Source organism: Thunnus thynnus, chromosome 19 (genome assembly GCF_963924715.1).
Source record: "Thunnus thynnus chromosome 19, fThuThy2.1, whole genome shotgun sequence".
NCBI classification, from domain to species: domain Eukaryota; kingdom Metazoa; phylum Chordata; class Actinopteri; order Scombriformes; family Scombridae; genus Thunnus; species Thunnus thynnus.
This window is the reverse complement of record NC_089535.1, coordinates 1,217,564-1,239,934: the sequence shown is the minus strand read 5'-3', so window position 1 is coordinate 1,239,934 and position 22,371 is coordinate 1,217,564. Positions and strand designations below refer to the sequence as shown.

The 22,371-nt window shown below is 39.5% G+C and overlaps 2 protein-coding genes across 2 annotated transcripts in view; one reads left to right on the top strand and one right to left on the bottom strand.

Moving 5' to 3' along the window:
* Positions 1–22,371, bottom strand: part of abraxas1 (abraxas 1, BRCA1 A complex subunit) — a 49,509-nt gene that overhangs the window by 949 nt on the left and 26,189 nt on the right. The gene's annotated exons all lie outside the window — the stretch shown is intronic.
* The window catches only part of LOC137170626 (uncharacterized), a 303,513-nt gene that overhangs the window by 272,614 nt on the left and 8,528 nt on the right, over positions 1–22,371 (top strand). Inside the window, exons 5-10 of the mRNA XM_067574134.1 lie at positions 11,346–11,441; positions 15,149–15,224; positions 15,397–15,625; positions 15,781–17,575; positions 17,694–17,867; positions 18,034–18,207. Coding sequence (XP_067430235.1) covers positions 11,346–11,441; positions 15,149–15,224; positions 15,397–15,625; positions 15,781–17,575; positions 17,694–17,867; positions 18,034–18,207 — 2,544 coding nt within the window. The remainder of the gene's footprint in view (positions 1–11,345; positions 11,442–15,148; positions 15,225–15,396; positions 15,626–15,780; positions 17,576–17,693; positions 17,868–18,033; positions 18,208–22,371) is intronic.

Below are 22,371 nucleotides of genomic sequence, written 5' to 3'. Positions count from 1 at the left end.
GTTGCCAGTTTTTTTTTTTTTTTTTGAGTAAGGAACTGATAACATCGGAGGAATATGAATTACTGATGTTATTGTAGTTTTTATTGTAAAGGATTAATCGATTAATCTAACGAAAGAAAAATAATCAAATATTTCAATAATTGATTAATAGCATCGGTGATTTTTTCTGCTTTATATCATAAACATGTTTGGGTTGAAGATATCTGAATATGTTCTTATATTAATGGACAGTTTTTCACATTTCATAGACTAAACGATTAATCAGTTAATTGAAAAATTAATTAGTAGATCAATAAAGAACGAATTGAGTTCTTTTATATTTTCATGATTTTTACACCTCATATGTTGCAATATGATTATTTATAACGAGCACATTTTAAATATTCTGGACAGTTTGTAACTTTTTCTCCTTTAAACGTTTAATTTCCAAGATGATCACAACAGTAAATTAAAACTTTATTTGACGTTTCTACACGACGGCTGACTGATGATTCACTGTCAGGTCAAAGACACTGAGCACCAGTTCAATACTATTCATTGATTATTAATTAGTTGCAGAAACAGAAAACAGACACGTCTTAGTTAAACCAATTAAAATGAAGGCAGCAGTTCATTATTAATGCAGACACATCTGGATCTCTGATATTTAGCCACATGTGTGTTTAGTGCTGCAGTTTAATAAAACATTAAAGGGTCATCTATACGTTATCATGTTTTCTAAATAAAAAGAGAAACGCTCGTCTTCAGGAACGACGTTCGATAGATCCGTCACTACACGGTTTCTGTAATCTGTCTGTTATCATACTCGACTATATCTGAGGGTTTGTTGGTCATCTGAGCAGAGAAACAGATAAATCTGATTCTATATGTAGAAATGAGTTTACAGAAACCCTCCTGTCTGCTGGAGAAATTGGTTATTGAATGTTTTCTGTCTCTTTGGATGATAAAAGTTGTCATCAACACATCTGAATTCTTAGTAGAAGATCAGACAACTGAAATCCAAAATGAAGATAAAACATCATGTTGTTGATCAAACTCTTGAGCCAATCAGCTCTTTGATCAGGTGACATCCAGGCTTCTCCCATCATGCCCTGATCCTTGCAGTCAGTGGAGAACAACTGCAGCTGCAACAACTGCAGCCGACTTGATCTCATCAGGTTGTTGTTGCCCACGTCTGCTTGATGTCAGAGCAAGTTGGGATCAAGTCAAACACAAATCTAAGTGGCAAGAGTTTTACTGTCTAAAGCTGAGGGAATAATCAGATCTGTCTATATGTTTTTATCATTGGAATACCTCCCGAAATATACAATAGAATAGATAAGATTTTATTTAATATCATTTGAAAAACCACAAGTCATTATTCAAGAAAAAATATCATTAACATTAAATAATACTTTCAAAGTGAAATGATGAACTAATTTGATTATAGAAGAAGAAAACATCTGGAATACCCTCCCTATATAAATATTTAGTTTAATGGATGGACTTAAACTTTCTGCTTAAATGTGATTAAAGAATTGATAAGTTTCCTGTTAAGTTATCAAATTTCCATGGAGAAGCTCTGCTGGCCTGGAAACTGATTTACAAACATCGTTTTTCACCAACTAATTACTATATTTGGAATAACAAGAATATTCAATATAAAATAAGTCACTAATGGGTTGACAATGGTATTTATTGATTAAACAACTTGTTAATGCTGATGGGAAGTTACTAACAATAATGAATTCCTCTCTGAGTTCAGGTCACCAGTTATGCAGTGGTTTTTGATGCTTTGCTGAGGGCTATGCTGCAGCTTCTCAGAGGTTCAGTAATCAAGGTTTCAATGATTAATCCATTCAATAGAGGTATATTCCTTGGAGAAGCTGACATTAAGAATAAATGCTTGAATAAATAGGAATTACATATAAGCTGTAACTCTGCCCCCAAGAAGATTCTTTGGGGCTTCGCTTTATGTAGAAATTAATTGGCAGAATATTTGGTGAGTCTGAGCCGCTACTTCTGGTTAAACCCTCTGCTAACTTGAATGAGGATAAAATAATTCAATCGTGCGGCTCTTCTAGACTTTCCAAATGTTATTGGACTGAATGGATCAGATTCTGATAGTGAAATGAGCCATTTTATAGAAATCAGAGATTCCTTCTCATTAGTGACACCTGTAGCCATTTAATGAGCTGTAACATCCTGGTGCTCGCACTCGCTTGTTTCAGCAAAGCATCTCTCACTCCCACTCAGTCTGCAGAAAATCCAGCCCGAGTTCTTCACGTGAAAATCAGACCACAGGCTGATACAGACAACCGAGAAAGTTGGGGAGGGTCTCATTCTTTATGTTACATTACTACCTGTTCACTCATTGGCAATAAAAAACTATTAATACATGTAAATTGCTTCACAATTCTACATATAGAACCTTTAACATTAGATTTTGTTTTCTCTTAAGTGATAACAGATATAGGCGCTTAGATACACAGTAACCAATAAGTATTTTGTATTTAATTAAACTGTATAATGTCAATAACTTTAATACTTTAATACTATTGGCTGCTGGAGGAAAGAGGTTTGATTTCTGTTAAAAAGGCTTTCTGGCAGAAAGACCTGAAGACAAACTTCTCTCATGTGTTTTAATTTGTTCTTCTTCTCTCCTCCCGTGACCTGGAAACCGTTCCTCCACCGCCATCATGGAGGATCTTCCAATCCCTGAAATGCTCCTGGAGGAGACGAGGAGCGAGGAACCACAGGTGTATCCTCTGTGGAAGTTTTTTTACAGGACGGCAACACCCCTTCATCGAATCTGTTTATTGATTGATCAGCTGATCAGATGGGACAGTAAACAGTCGGGCTGTTGTTGTAATAATCTACCTGTGGAACAAGAATGAAAGCATCAACAGCTGCTGGTCATATTTAATAATAAAGTACAAATAACTGAATCATGAATCAATAACAAAAAACACTCTTGTAACTTTATTATTTTTCTTCATAAGTCAAAAGTCTTCTCCTTTATTCTTTTGTTTCAGTGCGTCTCAGCTCCTTCAGGAAAATATGACGTCACACAGCTGCGTCTCCTATAAAATCATCCTGAGCCTGAAAATGACGTCAGACTGTCACAAACTAAACAAGCAACATTTTATTTCAACATATTCCTTTTCATTGGTTGTGTTCTTTCAGTAATTAACAGATTTAAATTGTCTATTTGTGTCTTATTCTGTGACAGACAGTCGCTGCTATAGATCTATAATCAAATAATAAAACACTGGAGCAGTTATCAGCTGTTCCAGGTATCACTATGTGGAAATTATTAAGTGACAGTGTAACGTGTTAATTAATTGTACATGAATTACAACTTTAAACTTTATAGATTAAACTGTCAGTTAATAATTTCTACATCATATTTTGATCACTGACTTCTTCATATTTGACAGTTGAGGTGATGTCCGTCATGAGTAGTTGTCGTCTCCTCAAAATGACGCTGGAGTGAACGAGAATTAAAACTCTCTCATCCTCACTGAGAGGAGCTGAGACACGAGGAAGAGACGTGAGAGAGGGAAGTGAGGAGACACATTAGTGTAAAGAAAAACACCTTCAGTGAACTGCAGCTGGGACGATGAGAGTGACTCCCTTATGTGACGTAATTTGACACATTGTTGAAAAAAAAAAGCTTGTTTTAAGGGCGCTGCTCAACATTCCCACTTTTCCATCTTAATTTCTGCTTTTATGTCTCGTTAAACTAATAAAATCATACATTAACCTTTAACAGGACAATTTTCATGATACATAAACTGTAAATCCAGTAAGAAATTCAACCTGCAAGTTGATCTTTAAGTCGATTCATGAGAGCGGGCATACATCACTTCCCTGTCGTCAGAAAGGCCACGCCCCCTTTTGGGTGAAAACAAATGTTGTAAAAGTGCTGCACAAAAATTGTGAAATTAAGTGGCACCATGCATTTTGCACATCAAACAATAAAAAAACTTCCAGTTTACAATTTCCTTTACATCCCCAAAGAGCAAAAGACAGTAAAAGAAGAGATCTGAGAGATTTATTTATAAATCAGCATGTCAGTGTCTCTTCTAGTTTTAACTGCCTTCCTTAGTGCAGCATCTCTAGATTTCATTAGTTTCCACAAATGTTCATTAAACCATTAAACAGTAAATAGTTTTTATTTTTAGATTTTATCTGTATCCTCACATTAAATCTTTCCCTCACAGAGTTGATTGTGTGAGTAAAAGTATCACAGCCATAGTCCAGATCATCAGAGGACAGAACATCATCCCAGTTCAAGCTGTTCATTTCATTTGTAAATTCTTCTTGCTTAGCTCTGGGTATGCATTGAAGGATCATTGTCTTAGTTGCTGTGGTCTTAAATCTACTTTTAGTCAGTTTTCTTGATTAGATTAGATTATCCTTTACATTTACAAATGTAATATTAGATACATAGATGTCTGTTGAACAACATGTATCTGAACATATTAAAAAGAAAATCTTTTCTACATAAACAGTCCCGTTTCATGCTGAATTTATTTCAGTAATCAGCCAGTTTGAAACCTTCTGGGCTCTCCTCTCTGACCCTCTGTGGTTATTTCCTGGTTTAAGTGGTTTCCTGTGATTTATGACTCAGAGGATTTTCTGTGTCGTCTTTCTTAGTCTTTCTCCGACCGTTTCAGTGTTTCAGACCTCCTTCTCTTTGCTGTCACCGTTAGTTTCATGTGAATGTAACACCCACTGCAAGTCACTAGCATAAGAAATGACAATAAAAGAAGTAAAGTAGAAGTATTTTTATTGCAGACGATCAGATTGAGATTTATTACATTCAGCCACCTGAATTTCCTCCCAGTTAATTTCCCAGCTATCACTAACAGGGCAGGGGCTGAGTTTAACTAAGACACACCAGTGCACACTGCAGTCAATAAGTCCTACACACCAGGTGAGTTAACACACTCCAAACTGGCACACGTGACTATCTTCACTGCAACCGCCTAACAACCACAGCTCACCTTAAACCTGCCCTGACTGGCTGACTGGGATTAATGGTGGGACAGCAGGCAGACTGATATTAAAACAAACAAATAAAAATAAGAGAAAAAAGAAAACTAGTCCGCTCCAAGGACAATACCCTTATCTTTTTGCCCGCTACCAGTTCACTTACCAGGGCGGACTAGACAGGAAAGAAAACCTCAATAAAACAAACAGACAAATGATACAAATAATCCCACAGCAGGAGCAGCTAATAGACCACTGATGCTCTGGTACGTCGATTTATTTCCGTACTGACTACGAGCCGCCTTCAACCCAGCAGGGAAGCAGGTCAGTCATTCCTGCAGTCTCGCCTTCCCTGAATGCCAAAAAAACCCTCTGTTCCTCCTTCAGGTAGCTTTATATCTGCCAAACCTCAATAACTGGTGCATCTCCACTTTTTACACCCGCCACATGAATGTAAGAAGCAGAGAAGTTAAAACATTTATGACGCTTCAAAATCTCTGATCTGTTCATGTTCCATCTGTGCTGAAGTCAGTCTGAAGTTGGTCGTGTGTTTCATAAAGTCTGTTCACTTTTTAAAAATACTTCAGTAAAATATAGTTAAAAGACATGAATACACCTCCTCTGTGAAACATCTTTTACTGTTCAGAGTTGGAATCATTTTGGAGATATTTTAATGGTTAAAGTTAAAAAAAGTTAAAATTGTGCAAAAACACAAATCACAGACTGTTAACATGTAAAAACATGCATACATATATAAAAACATAATCTTCTGATAGTCCAGTTATGAGAATAAAATGGTGAAAGTATCTCTTAAATATTATTAAACTACTTGAATAACTTGTTCACCACATCAGTGACAGAGTGTCAGAGAGGAGTTACAGGAAGCCATTTTGTTGTGATCAGAACAACATGTGGCAGCAGGATGTGAGAGCTGAGCTCTCCCAACCCCCTTCCTTCCTCTCTGTTTGGGTGTTTGAACTATTTTACTTTCGTTTTCTTCACCGTCATGTCACAGATATTCTTCTCCGTATGGTAAGGTCATAACTGACAGTTTTCAGTGTTTAATGACTCCTCTCTGCTCTCACTGTTAGTTTAATGAGTCGCTCGGTTGTTGAAAGTGTTTGTGTGAATATCTTGTGTTTGTCTTCAGATCAGATCTGTTAACAGTTTGTGTTCAGGATCAATAACTGCTCCAACAGCAGGAGAGATGATGGTGACATATAGTCATGTGTGAATGTGTTGCTTTTCAATGTTAATGATGATCCATCAACAACTTGATGTTTTCATGTTTTATATTGTTGCAGATGTGTTTCTCTGTACTGAAGTCAGTCTGAAGTTGGTTATCTGACTCCTTCAACCAATCAGAGGGAGTTTTTAGGGAGCGTCAATAACTGACTTGTCATGATACAACAGGTAGGAAATTATTATTGAAAATAGTTTAATGTTTTATTTCTATTTGTTGTTAATATTATTATTAATTCCTGCAACAGACTATCCACAGGATCAGGCTCAATGTGGATTGGTCTTTAAGCTGAATGACTGAAATTTTTGTCAGTTGACTTAAAATTAATGTTTAATGATACATATACAAAAGTAAAAAACAAGTGTGAAGTTTGATCATAAATTCTTACTGTTAATCAGCACTCATTACCTTTCCCAAACTTAAATAACTTCTTGATAGAATTTAAATTGTATATGGATTCTTTAAAGTAAAGCAAACTTAGCTCCCAAAAAATGTGTTTGACTGTAAAAAGCAATTATCAAACATGACAAAGAGTAAAGTTTATATAGACACCAAATTAGTTGCATCATGCTGACGTCATTATATGAACAATTCATGGCAGGACTTGATACATAATCAAGATAAAACACATTATCAGTGTCTGAAATAATCACAAAAACTGTCACATAATCCCACACATCTATACAAAACTATAAATACATAGAAATATGATCAAAATATTAACATTTACAACAACAAATATATTAAAAAATATATATTTGCTATAAAATATAGATTACTTACAAGAGAGATACAGAGAGACTGTAGAAAATAATATCATAAACCACCATCAACAACAACAAAGTGATGCTTGAGTTTTGACTGTTTTTTTCTCCACAGACGTTGGAAGTAGATGAAGTTGTTCCTGAAATCCTGGACAGCAGAGACCAGAATCTCCTGACTCCAGCTCTGCATCCGTAGAGAACAATAGGACCATGGACCCACCTCCTCTTTCCAAAACACATGGAGAGTAAGTCAAGATAATGTCACTGTATTGTTCAGGCTTTTGAACATTTGCTGATGAGGGGAAGCTGAAGCAGCAGACAGTATCAGGAGAGCAGAAGCACTGCAGATTCTGTGCTCACAGAAGGAGCACGAGGAGAACATGTCTCCATGTCTCTGATGGAGGTCACTGAGGGGGAGTTAAAAACAAGGAGTTGATGAGATACACTCTGAGATGCTGAAGTTTCTGGACATTGTGGGGCTGTCTTGGCTGACAGAAAAGGGGGGGCGGAGGATATGATCTAAATATTGAGGTATCACACTGCTCAGCCTCTCTGGAAAGTTTATGCTGGATGCTGGAAAGGTGGCGGATCGTTCAAACTCAGATTGAGGTGAAGTGATGGGGATTCTGTCCTGGTCCTGGATTTGGGGATGCTGGAAGTCAGTCAGAGTTGGGGGTGCTGAGAGAAAGTTTATATAATGACGTCATATTAAATGCTGCACAACATTCATGACTTTTGTATTAATCTGAATGGCCAAAGACATTTTACACCAGTTTTAGAATATTTTACACACAACAGACAACAAACTTAAATACCAACATGCTGTATGTCAAAGCAGCGTAGCAGCATATTCAGCTATGGACAGTTCACACACAGGATGCAGGTTTATTCCTAATCAGAAGATGATTTATTGTAGATGGAGCCACAGCCAAGTTATACAGTACAGGTAACAATACAACAAGGCACTTGAAATTTATAACACACACACACACACACACACACACACGCAAACAGCAACCAAAAACATTAACAAGTAACTCTGAACAGGCTGTAGGCAGTGCTTTACAAACAGGCTTTCATTGATAACTACACTCTAAAACACAACTCCACACTACAGAGACGTCCTCTTGCTCTCATTTGAAGCATGTTGCACTACCAGATCTGTGACAGAAACAAGAAATAATGTAACTTACTAAATGATATAATCAATTCATTCATACGCCCTGTAACTGGTGAGACAGGAAATTGAGAGACAGTAGCGAGCTACATAACTAATCATCCAGTAGCACCATCACACCAAGTTTAAAACAATGAACACACAAAGCATCTGAAATTTACAGCAAACCAGTACATAATATAAATATTGTAACCCAGACCAAAGTGAGCCTGCATGGCAGCAGGAAACATAATAAAACACATCTATTACCGGTCACTAATATTCATGATACTTCGTGCCTAGCTACATCACGTCCTCTGCGTTTGTGCATCAGATACACAGAAAATACATTGAATGTTCTAACATGAAATGAAATAACAAAGGCTGGATTTTAACCATTTAACAAACCAAGTTTTATAGACTGCATACACTAAAATGCTACTGTGGATCAGTGGACCAGCTGTTTACCCTTTCAAGGATCCTGGAGGGAGGGATCATGAGTCTGTCCATCTGCTCTACATGTGTTTTGTAGAATTGTAGTGTTTTTCCATTGTGTGGTCGTCATACTGAGTCAGGCCATGATCAGCTACGAGTAGTCGAGTCATGCTGGCACAGTTCAAGTATGTTTCCACTGCACACAGCATGGCAGGGTAAAAGACGTTGTTCACCTTGATGATGTGTTTTGTCAACAATCAGCTCAGCTACCAATCAGGATCACAGCAGCACAACTCAGACAAAAAAGGCCTCCAGCTACATGCTGTTTGTCAAGCATATTGTTGTGAGCACAGTTTTTTCATGTTGACTTTATATTGCAGCTTAACAGCAAGAGGACATTATTAGAGAAATATTAGTCAAGTCAAGTCAGTTTTATTTATATAGCACCAAGGGCTCTTTTCACATAGAGCAGGTCTGGACTGAACTCTTTAATTTACAGAGACTCAACATTCCCCCATGAGCAGCACTTTGTGACATCAAAAGAAAAAAAACCCTTTAACGGTAAGAAACCTCAAGCAGAACCGGGCTAATAAAAATAACAACAATAATAATAATAGAAATATGCTCATTAATGACTGATAATAATATTAATAGCAGCAGCGGTGGGCATCAAGCTGGACAGCAGTCGGTCTGTAGCTGAAGGTTTCCTGCGAGACGAGAAAACACAAAACTCCGGGGAAGAAGCCAAGTTAGTAACATGCATTAATGGTACATGAATACATACAGATGGAGAGGAGGAGGAGGAGAGAGGAGCTCAGTGCATCATGGGAAGTCCCCCAGCAGTCTAGGCCTATAGCAGCATAACTAAGGGCTGATCCAAGGCGAGCCTGGTCGGCCCTAACTATAAGCTTTATCAAAAAGGAAAGTTTTAAGCCTACTCTTAAACATAGAGAGGGTGTCTGCACCCCGGACTGAATCTGGAAGATGATTCCACAGGAGAGGAGCCTGATAGCTGAAGGCTCTGCCTCCCATTCTACTTTTAAAGACTGTAGGAACCACCAGTAAGCTGCATACTGGGAGCACAGTGTTCTAGTGGGATAATATGGTACTATGAGCTCTTCAAGATATGATGGTGTCTGACCATTAGGAGCTTTGTAGGTGAGGAGAAGGACTTTAAATTCTATTCTAGATTTTACAGGAAGCCAATGTAGTGAAGCTAAAATGGGAGAAATGTGATCTCTTTTTCTAGTTTTAGTCAGAACATGTGCAGCTGCATTCTGGACCAGCTGGAGAGTCTTTAGAGACTTGTTAGGGCAGCCTGATAATAAGGAATTGCAATAATCCAGCCTAGAAGTAACTAATGCCTGGACTAGTTTTTCTGCATCTTTTAGGGACAGGATGTGCCTGATTTTTACAACATTACATAAGTGAAAAAAGGCAGTCCTTGAGATTTGATTTATGTGGGAGTTAAAGGACATATCCTGATCAAAGATAACTCCAGATTCCTTACAGTGGAGCTGGAGGCCAGGGTAATGCCATCCAGAGTAGCTATATCATTAGGGCCCCAGCATGAAGGTGCCAGGGGCCCAACGATTATTCTTTAAGGATAGGTTCTTTTTTTTTTAATTTAACCTCTTTAAGATGGCATTTTTATGCCACACAGATTATTTCAACCATTACCTCAGGGCTAAGAAGTTAAAAAACTTAAGTTCTTATAACTTAGGCTACTTATTCTTTAAAGGTATAATGTGTAAGAATATGTGAGAATTTTAGTTTTAAACATTCTGAAATTATCTAAATTTATCAACAGAGTGTGAAGAAATCACAGTCTTGACGTAATGTCATAGACTTATATGTACTATGTAACAGAGATATCTACTGAAGTTAGCATGCTAACCAGCTAGCTCCAGCCCTGTCTGGCCTATACTGTCTCGTAATACCACTTTGTACCACAGGGGTGATAGTGAGTCACTGTAGCGTCCAGTCTGCCCTCAGTCCAACATGAGAGGAAGAAGAAGTAGCTGCCCTGAGCCCTAGCAGTAATGGTGGATCCAGGCTGAATGCTGTTGAGATTGTCGCTGTAGGACTGTTTAAAGTATGTGTGGTAATATGGTAGTAATATGTGGTCAGTTTATCCAAATAACAACTGTTTGGAAAGTTGCATCTACATTGTCAGAGCAGCCAGCTGCTGCTGCAGACACTGGCCAGATGAGACATCAGCTGGTTATATCAGCTGATCCGATGAACTGCACTGAGTTGCACCATGAGCCATTTGGCATCGTAGCACATCATTGTAAGCTGGGTCGATATTGAAATATCATATCGATAAATTAGTTCTCTACTGGATGACTTTGTTGTAAAATGGCAGCAATTAATGAAAAGATGATGCTGTTTGGTAGAAAAAGTTGTTTTACTATCAGTGAGTTCTCTGACATTTTATGACTGACACCTATCCTAGGAGCATGTGTGTAACTATCAGTTGTTACTCAGAGTTATGTTGTAATTTATCTCAATGGAGGAAGGGGAAGGGATGTGAAATGTTGCCCCCTATTTGTGTAGATCAGCTGGACAATTCTTCCGTCTACAAGGAGGAATAGATGAGACTGAAACTGACAACACTTTGAATCTGAGTGAATAAGAAAACACCTCTCCTCCATTGTTCTCTTACAGATGATCTGTCTGGTTCTTAGATTTCAACAAGTTACTTTCTGGTCAAAATTCAATATTTTTCAGGTTTAAACTGTCTTTAATTTGTCTTTTGTTGTTTCAGGATCCATCAGGAGAGACCAGACTCTCCTGACCCCAGCTGTGTGTCCATGAAGAGTGACCGGTCCATGGATCCACCGCCACGTTTTAACAGTGAAAGGTATCAACTTAACCTTGACAGAAAGGCGTTTCTGACAAAGAAGTTATCCATATTAAAACATACAGACATACAGACTCTCAACATGTGTATTCATCAGTGTTGTTAGAGCTTCCTCTCCATTTAAAAATGATTGTGAAACACTTTATACTGAGTTTATTTACATTCCTTACAACAGCATTTAAAGTGGATTTAATGTTTTTATGACTGTTCTCGTTTGATAAGCTCCAACAGGATGTGGATGGTTTTGTCAAATAGTGTGATGAAAACCACCTAATTTTAAATATAAGACTAAGGAGCTTATTATTGATTCATTTTAAGACCAACATGACAAGGGTGGCTCTGATGGGTGTAAGTTAATTTGCTTTTTAAACAACATGGGAGCTGGACGGGAAAATGACAACTGCATCGGTCTTAAACTAACAAAGACACTTGCGTTGTGCTTGGCGCTGTTTTGCGCCGGGTGTAAGATAGGACCCTATGACTTTGGTATTATTAAGGAATTCATTACAGCTATTGTCTCATAGAGAGTCATTGATTTTCCAGTCCAGGGAGATGGTATTTTTTCTATTTTTTGGAGTTTAATTTCAAAAATTATTTTTGTAATATTGCTCAGCTTCTCTGGGATACATATACCCAAAATGTTGTCCATTTGTCCATCTGAAAGGAAATATGTAGGTAATTGTCTATTTTCCAGGGAAGACACCTGCATTTATCATAGTTTGGTTTCAAGCCTGATATCTTTGAAAACTGATCCAAATCTTCAGTTAAGACCAGTATTGAGTTTACAGTCGGCATTATTTTAAAATTTGTGTCATCCACATACATTGTTACTTTGGATTCTATATTATTTATAAAAAGACCCTATATGTTAGTTGGTTTGTACTTTTTCTCCTAAATTTTCAATAAATAAAATAAATAAGTATGGGGATAGAGGACAGCCTTGTTTCAAACCTCTTTTCAAATATATTGTTTCTGAGAGTTCACCATTATTAATTATTTTACATTTTGAATTGCTATAAAGTGTTTTTATCCAATTAATTATGGATGGACCAGAATTCAAATAGTGCAGACATTTGTACATTAATGCTAATCGTAGAACATCAAAGGCTTTTTGGAGACCAGCAATAAAAACTATACCAGGTCCTTGTACTCTATCATAAAACTCTATTATTTCTAAAAATCTATCTAATGTTATCTTTAATACTTCTCCCTGTCATGAATCCTGATTGATCTGGATGAATGACTCTCAGGAATACTTTATCTGGTTGGAAAGACATTTGGCCAGAAATTATGCATCATAACACTGTAATGTAACAGGCCTCCAGTTTTTAAGATTTGTTGGGTCTTTATGTTGTCCATTGTGTTCCTGTTTTAAAATGAGTGAAATCAGCCCTTCTTGTTGGTCCTGATAGTTTCCCTTCCATATATACACTATTAAAACATGCCAACATATGAGCTTTAATGTGGAGATAAAAGGTTTGATAGGATTCAGCTGGTATTCCATCCAGGTTTGGGTTTTTAAAGGATTTAAAGGAGTTAAGGGCCACAGTTCCTCCTCTGTGATCGATCCTTCATATAAGACTTTCTCTTCACAGGTTAATTGTGACCTCATTGATGGGAGAAAAAAGGTTATTTATTGGCACTTAAAAGCAGGACTGGAGGATTTTTAAATGAAAATATTGTAGAAAAATATTGATGTTCTTCTTAGATAATATCTTTTAGCTCTAAAATGTGGTGTTATTTATTATGAGTTTTGTGGTGTTTTTTGCTGCATTCCTGTGTTGTTGGTTCATGAAGAATTTAGTACATTGTTCTCCTTTTTCCATCTATTCTGCTTTATTTCTGTAGTAGTTTTAGATTGTTTTTTCTTCATAGATAAGTTCTAATTCTTTTCCCTTTTGTTTAAGAGAGTTTAATGTTGCTCTATTTTAATTATCATCTACAAGTTTGAATCATTTGATTTGTTGTATTATTTCTTGTTCTTTAATAAGGTGTTTTTTCTTTATCTTCGAGCTGTATTGTATGCAGTGGCCTTTCAGGATATACTTAAAGGCATCCCATAATACCAAAGTGTTTGCTGTTCCTACATTTCAGTGAAAAAAAACTTCTATAGAAATCTTAATAGCCTCAATAAAAACCTTATTTTCTAAGAGTAACTGATTAAATGTCTAATATCCAGGACCTCTCTTTTGTTCAGAGTAATTATATTTATTCCACTAAAGTTATTTAGTTAGTTAACTAACTAAAGTAGTTAGTTAGTTTAAAAGAAACCAAAAAGTATTCTGACCTACTTGCCTGGTTTAATCTTCACCAGGTGTATCTTACCTTTTGTGGATTATTCATCCTCCAGCTATAAGGTCTAATGAGGCCATTAGTTTCTCTATAGCATCATGAGCTTTTGGATGATAGTTTTTCTTCTGGGATCCTTTTCTGTCCATTTTATTATATATTTTTTAAAATATATTAATATACACAATAATAATCTTTCACATTGTAATCCTTTTATTTGTAATCTTTTGCATGTTTGTGTGCTGCTGCGCATCCTGTGTGTGTAACAAGCAGAGTGTACGTTGTGCACTCATCTATGTAGCTGCATATTACTGTCTTCATAATGCGCCTTAAAATAACAGTGAAACACTGCATCAATGACTTCAGACCAGGTTTTTGTTGGTCAATAGCACAGCTGCTCTCTGCTGCCTCAAGGTAGCAGTGCACCAACAACGCGCCTGACCACACATCATTTGAAGACCAACACGATGAACACTGATGGGTGCAAGTGCATTTGCTTTTTAAACAACGTGGGTGCTGGACGGGAAAATGACAACTGTGTCGGTCTTAAACTAACAAAGACACTTGTGTCACGCTTGGCACTGCTTTGCGCCGGGTGTAAGATAGGACTCTAGGTCATTGTGGTGGTTTCCTCTTATAAGTACCTCTGTGTCCTTGTGGTTAATGGGCTGGCCTGGGCTCAGTCAAGGCTGTTTTTCCAGGAAGCTCCGGTCTTTTGATGTCAGCAGGTCACTCGTGCATGTATTTTATCAAAGCATTTTAGCAAATGTCCTATTTTATGCCGTTTTCTGTTGGGGTGTTGCTGAAGCTCAGAGGACAGGAACAAGATCATTAAACTGATCAGGAAGGAAGAATCCATTATTGGCTTGACTCCTGACTTGCTAGAAATGTTCATTGAACAAAGAATGGGTAGGAAGCTCAAGAATATTACGTGAAATGAGGATCATCCGATGTACTATGTTTTTGGTGAGCTGAACAGCTCTTTCAGCAACAAGCTTGTTATGTCCAGGTGCTCCTCAGAGAGATTCAGGAAGTCCTTTGTACCTGCTGCGGTGAAGTTTTTAATAACATTGTCATTGACTGTTTGAGTGTTGATGATGATGATGATGATCTGATGTTGATGACGAGTATAGTGGATGTACTGAGGATTGCAATTTTGGCATCCATGAATATGTTGGTGGCATGTATAACCACTAACATATACTAGTAGAGTCACATTGATGTTTATCCTATTTATTGTGCTCTCCTGCTTATTTTGTACTGCCTTGAGATGTGTATGCCTTTTTTCTGTTGTCCTACCTGTTGTCCTATATGTATGGTGGTATTCAGTTTCCCTCCTGGGGAATTAAGTATTTTGTATCATATCGTAAGTAGCGTTGAGTCATTAAATGTCCTTAAATATGATGTTTTCTCCACAGAATGGACCAGGAGAGCTCAGAGGTTCCCAGTGATCAGTCTTCCCAGCAGCATCCAGACCTGGGCTCCATATTTATGGTGCGTACATGTATAAACACACTTTTTACTATTGAATACTAATGTTACCATTCAGGTCCTAACAGTGTCCATGCTGCTCTGTTTACACCAGCAGGCCTTCAGACTCACAGATGAATCACATGTTGTGTTCGACCAGTTAAAATTAAATGTTCAGTTTATCTTCCTGTTCCAGCTGCTGGAGGAGAGCATTGTCACTTTTGTGAAGAATGAGCTGAAGAAGATGCAGAAAGTTCTAAGTCCAGATTACCCAGAATGCTTAGAGAGTCAGAGGGAGGATGAGGAGGTGTTGGATGGTGAGGAGGAAGAGCAGAGGAGGAGCAGCACAGAGGCATTTCTGAAGATCACACTGCACTTCCTGAAGAGAATAAAGCAGGAAGAGATGGCTGACTGTCTGCAGATCAGTAAGAGGATTTTAACCGATTTAACATGATGGATAAATGAGATATTTACTGATGTCTTAAGAGATGGAGGAAAATATGATGAAATAGTCATTCTTTAGGGGAATCAAATTGTTGCTTTATACCTTCTTGGTTGATCTTATTGTTTGTTCATTCAGGAACTTGTGCTGCAGAGTGTCAATATAAACTCAAGTCTAACCTGAAGAAGAGGTTCCAGTGTGTGTTTGAGGGGATTGCTAAAGCAGGAAACCCATCCCTTCTGAATGAGATCTACACAGAGCTCTACATCACAGAGGGAGGGACTGGAGAGGTCAATAAAGAACATGAAGTCAGACAGATTGAAGCAGTATCCAGGAAACCAGACAGACCAGAAACAACAATCAGACGTGAAGACATCTTTAAAGCCTCACCTGGAAGAGATGAACCAATCAGAACAGTGATGACAAAGGGAGTGGCTGGCATTGGGAAAACAGTCTTAACACAGAAGTTCACTCTGGACTGGGCTGAACACAAATCCAACCAGGACATGCTGTTCACATTTCCATTCACTTTCAGAGAGCTGAATGTGCTGAAAGAGAAAAAGTACAGCTTGGTGGAACTTGTTCATCACTTCTTTACTGAAACCAAAGAAGCAGGAATCCGCAAGTTTGAAGAGTTCCAGGTTGTGTTCATCTTTGATGGTCTGGATGAGTGTCGACTTCCTCTGGACTTCCACAACAATGAGATCCTGACTGATGTTACAGAGTCCACCTCAGTGGATGTGCTGCTGACAAACCTCATCAGGGGGAAACTGCTTCCCTCTGCTCGCCTCTGGATAACCACACGACCTGCAGCAGCCAATCAGATCCCTCCTGAGTGTGTCAGCATGGTGACAGAGGTCAGAGGGTTCACAGACCCACAGAAGGAGGAGTACTTCAGGAAGAGACTCAGAGATGAGGAGCAGGCCAGCACAATCATCTCCCACATCAAGACATCACGAAGCCTCCACATCATGTGCCACATGCCAGTCTTCTGCTGGATCACTGCTACAGTTCTGGAGGATGTGTTGAAAATCAGAGAGGGAGGAGAGCTGCCCAAGACCCTGACTGAGATGTACATCCACTTCCTGGTGGTTCAGTCCAAACTGAAGAAGGTCAAGTATGATGGAGGAGCTGAGACAGATCCACACTGGAGTCTAGAGAGCAGGAAGATGATTGAGTCTCTGGGAAAACTGGCTTTTGAGCAGCTACAGAAAGGCAACCTGATCTTCTATGACTCAGACTTGACAGAGTGTGGCATCGATATCAGAGAAGCCTCAGTGTGCTCAGGAGTGTTCACACAAGTCTTTAAAGAGGAGAGAGGGCTGTACCAGGACAAGGTGTTCTGCTTTATCCATCTGAGTGTTCAGGAGTTTCTGGCTGCCCTTCATGTCCATCTGACATTCATCACCTCTGGAGTCAATCTGCTGGTAGAAGATAGAACAACATCCCAGAAGTCTGAAACAAGAAACAACTCCATACTCTTCTACCAGAGTGCTGTGGACGAGGCCTTAAAGAGTCCAAATGGACACCTGGACTTGTTCCTCCGCTTCCTCCTGGGTCTTTCACTGCAGACCAATCAGACTCTCCTACAAGGTTTGCTGACACAGACAGGAAGTAGCTCACAGACCAATCAGGAAACGGTCGATTACATCAAGAAGAAGATCAGTGAGAATCTGTCTGCAGAGAGAAGCATCAATCTGTTCCACTGTCTGAATGAACTGAATGATCGTTCTCTAGTGGAGGAGATCCAACAGTATCTGAGTTCAGGAAGTCTCTCCACAGCTGAACTGTCTCCTGCTCAGTGGTCAGCTCTGGTCTTCATCTTACTGTCATCAGGAAAAGATCTGGACGTGTTTGACCTGAGGAAATATTCTGCTTCAGAGGAGGCTCTTCTGAGGCTGCTGCCAGTGGTCAAAGCCTCCAACAAAGCTCTGTAAGTACACAAATAGTTGGATTTATTCATAATTTTTTAAATACTGTGATATTTTTTAACACAAGAGAAAATTAAATACCTTCGTGCTTGTTTTTTTTTCTTTTTATTTCCTCTCCAGGTTAAGTGGCTGTAACATCTCAGAGGGAAGCTGTGAAGCTCTGTCCACAGTTCTCAGCTCCCAGTCCTCTAGTCTGAGAGAGCTGGATGTGAGTAACAACAACCTGACGATTTCAGGAGTAGAACGGCTGTCTGCTGCACTGAAGAGTCCAAACTGTACACTGAAAACTCTCAGGTCAGTATTCAGATGTTTATAAAATGTGACTTTTAAAATTCAACTCTAGAATTTGAGTTTACCAGTAATCATCACTTTCGCCTCACACATTAACATGAACGCAGTGCCTGCTTAAACAGATGGATTTATCCAAGTAAATTATTATACATTTACCTCATTGTTCAAGGTTGAGCGGCTGTAACATCTCAGAGAGAAGCTGTGAAGTTCTGACCTCAGTTCTCAGCTCCCAGTCCTCTAGTCTGAGAGAGCTGGACCTGAGAAACAACAACCTGACGATTTCAGTAGAAAAGCTGCTGTTTGCTGCACTGAAGAGTCCAAACTGTACACTGGAAACCCTCAGGTCAGATCAATACATTTATTTATACTTTTTGTTTATGTTAATGTTATTGAAGCCAAATTCCTTGGCGAAACACAAATTAAGGCACCTCGATATTTTAACCCTATGTTTACATTTTACATATTTGTCACATGATTGTTGATCTTGAGGAAGGCCTGAGAGCGGAAACGTCATCCAGATAAAAGAGAAATGCATATGGAGCCAGAATGTGTGACACCTTTTTCCTGCTTTTGATTTTGCTTCCAGTTATCAGCACCTCACTACAACCTTTGGTGTGCGTTACTTTTCCACTATATATTTTACACATTAACATCTACAAAGCCTTCTGCCAAAACTTCTGCATTATGACTTATAGTTCTTGAGTTAAGCCTGTTTATTGAGTGTTGTCCTGTTTGCATTCAGCTCTTCTGCCTGTTTACTTAATCAGTTAATCTCATTAGATCACAAAAAAGTAGGTCAAACCTAGACAGTGATGATACGATATCGATCTCCTGTAATGAAACAGAAGGCTAAATGATAAACTGAATCAAGTTATATTAAGATTGAAGGTTAGCACCACCAGCTGTTTATCTCCTAATATTCACACAGCAGCAGTGGATGGAGACAAACATTCACAACATTTTCTATTGACCTGTGTTATGGACTAGTCAAGTCTAGGGGATTCAGTATTAAGAACCAATACTAGTCCTAACCTGGAGGGTGTAGAAAAGGAGAAAACGTGGAAGAACACAGAGGAAGACGGACTGGTTTCCAATATTAGAGAGACAATCTGGAGGTGGGTTACCTTATTGAGGTTCCAAGCCGACTAGCATTTCAAGTCCCTCCGACTCAGCCTCGCCAGCGCTGGGCGTTGCTCTCGTGAGCCGCAAGCTCCCTCTGGCGGTTCAGTTCAGTTTTTGGTGGTTGGGGGATGGGTCTCAAGAACAAAGCTGGTTTTACACAAGGGTCCGGGCACAGGAAAGGTGTGAAGCTGTAATGTCTCGAAAAACGCTTCTAAAAGGACGTCTCGGGTCTTTAACTCAACTCGTATCACTTATTCAAGTGTCGCGCTTTCCCAGCTGAGCCTCATCACGTTACTCCAGTGGCTGCGCGCACCTCACCGTTACATCCTTTTATCAACCTGCAGCTTAACCACACCCCCTTGTTATCTTCTCAATGAAAACCAGTCCAGTGTTCAGGAAAGGGAAAGGAAGAAAGAGGAACTATAAACCCCGCCCCCTTTACTCCTAACATTCCTCCCCCCTTACAACAAAAAAAACCCCATCTGGACCCAGATTTTATCCTATTTTATTTAATTTATTTTTTTAGCATTTTCTCTTTTCTTAAAAACAACAATGTACACATCACATTAGCACCCTCATTACTGACATGTCTAGTCTCTGATCCTTAGTATAAAAGGTATCTCATCACAAGTGAAATGACTAATGTCTGGAGTTATGCCTATCAATGTTAAAGACTATACCAATGTATAATGTAATCAGTCTCTTGATTCCAATACACATGCATTACTATAAACGCTGCACTCGCAGCTTCTCACCACATGGTCATCCTCTTAGCAGGGTGTTGGCGATAACATTTTCTTTGCCTGGTAAATGCACTACTGTCAAGTTATATGGTTGCAAAATTAAACTCCAACGGAACACTCTGACTGGACGTTTTCAACTTGGATAGAAATGTCAATGGGTTGATCAGTGAGAACCACCAGCTCACCTCCAGCACTACAGACATACACCTCAAAGTGTTGAACTGCCAGAACTAGAGCCAGGGCCTCCTTCTCAATGGTAGAATAACGTTTCTGATGGCGATTCAATTTTTTAGAGAAGTAGGCAACTGGCCTATCTATCCCTGACACATCAGTCTGTAGTAACACCGCCCCCACTCCAACATCACAAGCATCCACTGCCAGCTTGAATGGGACAGAGAAGTCCGGAGCCACCAATACTGGTTCACTAGCTAGGATAGCTTTAACCATTTCCAGTGCTTTCTGACAGTCTGCCGACCAGCTAAACCTCACTCCCTTCTTCAGCAAGTTTGTTAGTGGTGTTGTCACCGCTGCAAAGTTGGGGACAAACCGCCTATAAAATCCACACATGCCCAAAAGGCGCATTAGCTGACGTTTCGTTTTTGGAACAGGCATGTCTAAAATGGCCTGCACCTTGGCAGTCCTTGGCCTCACCGAACCTTGACCAACCTGGTGCCCCAAGTATGTGACCTGCCCCTTTCCAATCTCACACGTGGGCAAGTTGACTACCAACCCTGTTTGCTTAAGCCGTTCAAACAACTGTCTCATGTGTTGCACGTGATCAGACCATGAAGAGCTATAGCAAACCACATTGTCTAAATAGGTTACAGTGTTCTGTAATCCGAAGGTTACCAAATTCATTAACCTCTGAAAGGTTGCTGGCGCGTTCTTCATGCCAAACGGGAGAGCTCAACAGCGATACAAACATTCCTGCGTCACAAAGGCAGACACATCTTTTGCCCTTTCCGTCAACGGCACTTGCCAGTAGCCTTTTAACAAGTCAAACTTTGACACATACTGTGCCTTGCCGATCCTATCAATGCAGTCTTCTAACCTGGGTATGGGATACGCGTCAGTTTTAGTAACATTATTTACCTTTCGGTAATCAATGCAAGGTCGTACACTTAAATCGGGCTTGGGAACAGGGACCAAGGGAGAACTCCATTCACTTGAGCCTTGTTCAATGATACCAATTTCTTCCATATACAGCAACTCTGATTTCACCTGAGCCCATTTTTGTGGGTTAATGCGGTACGGATGTTGCTTAATGGGGGTTGCCTCACCAGTGTCTACATCATGGGTTATTAACTTCGTCAAGCCAGGGGTATCTTCAAACAAAGAACTATACTGGTCCACTAGATGTACTACATCCTCTCTCTGCTCTGTAGTGAAGTAACTGAGTGACTCTCTAAGATTGGCCAGGGCGCTGGAATTCTTGAGCCTAGCCATAACAGGCTCCACTGACCCAACATCATCATCCTCACTTGCCTCCTCTTCCACAGCAACTTGAGAGGTTATACACACTGTGGACGAAGTGTCACGGGTATAATAAGGTTTCAAGAGATTGATGTGACATACTCGTGATTTGTGCCTCCGGTCGGGGGTCTCAACAACATAATTGCAAGCACCCACTTTCTTGATAACCTTATATGGACCATAGAATTTCACCCCTAGCTTAACTCCACTCATGGGCAACAAAACCAGAACCTGGTCCCCTACCTTGAAGGTACGTTTCACTGCCTTCTTATCATAGTGAGCCTTCATCTTTCCCTTAGCTGCTTCCAAGTTACTCCTGGCCAAGTCACAAGCTTTATGCAGCCGGTCCTTGAAGGATGCTACATACTGCAAAACCCCACTGGGAGCATCTGTCTGCCGGGCTGACTGCAACAGCTGTTCTTTCACCATCCTCAGCGGTCCTCTCACTTGATGTCCATAAACCAACTCGAAAGGGCTAAAACCTGTAGCCTCATTCACAGAGTCTCTGATAGCGAACAATAAAAATGGCATAGCTACATCCCAGTCATTTGAGTAACCAACACAATAGGTTTTAATCATAGACTTTAAAGTCTGGTGGTACCTCTCGATCGCACCTTGGGACTGAGGATGATAGGCAGATGATATAATTTGTTTAATTCCCAGCTCATGCATCACTTCCTGAAATGCACTAGAAGTGAAGTTGGACCCACGATCATGTTGGACTTCTAGTGGTAAACCTACCCTAGAAAAGAAATGGAGCAGAGCCTCCACTATGACCCTGGTTTTAATTGACTTCAATGGCACAGCCTCTGGAAACCTCATAGAAACATCCATAATAATCAGGAGGTACTCATTCCCTTTCTTAGTTTTTGGCAAAGGGCCAACACAATCAATCATTACTCTTGAGAAAGGTTCCTCCATGACCGGTAGAGGGCAGAGGGGAGCATCTGGAATGGTCTGGTTGGGCTTGCCCACAACCTGACAAGCATGACAACTACGACAGTATGACACCACATCCTTATGCATTTTGGGCCAATAGAAATGTCTGCTGATTTTCTCCTGAGTTTTCCGGATGCCTAAATGACCAGCCATGGATACTTCGTGGGCTAAATGCAGAACTTCCTTCCTAAAACTCTCAGGCAGCACAACTTGAGTCATAATGGTCCATG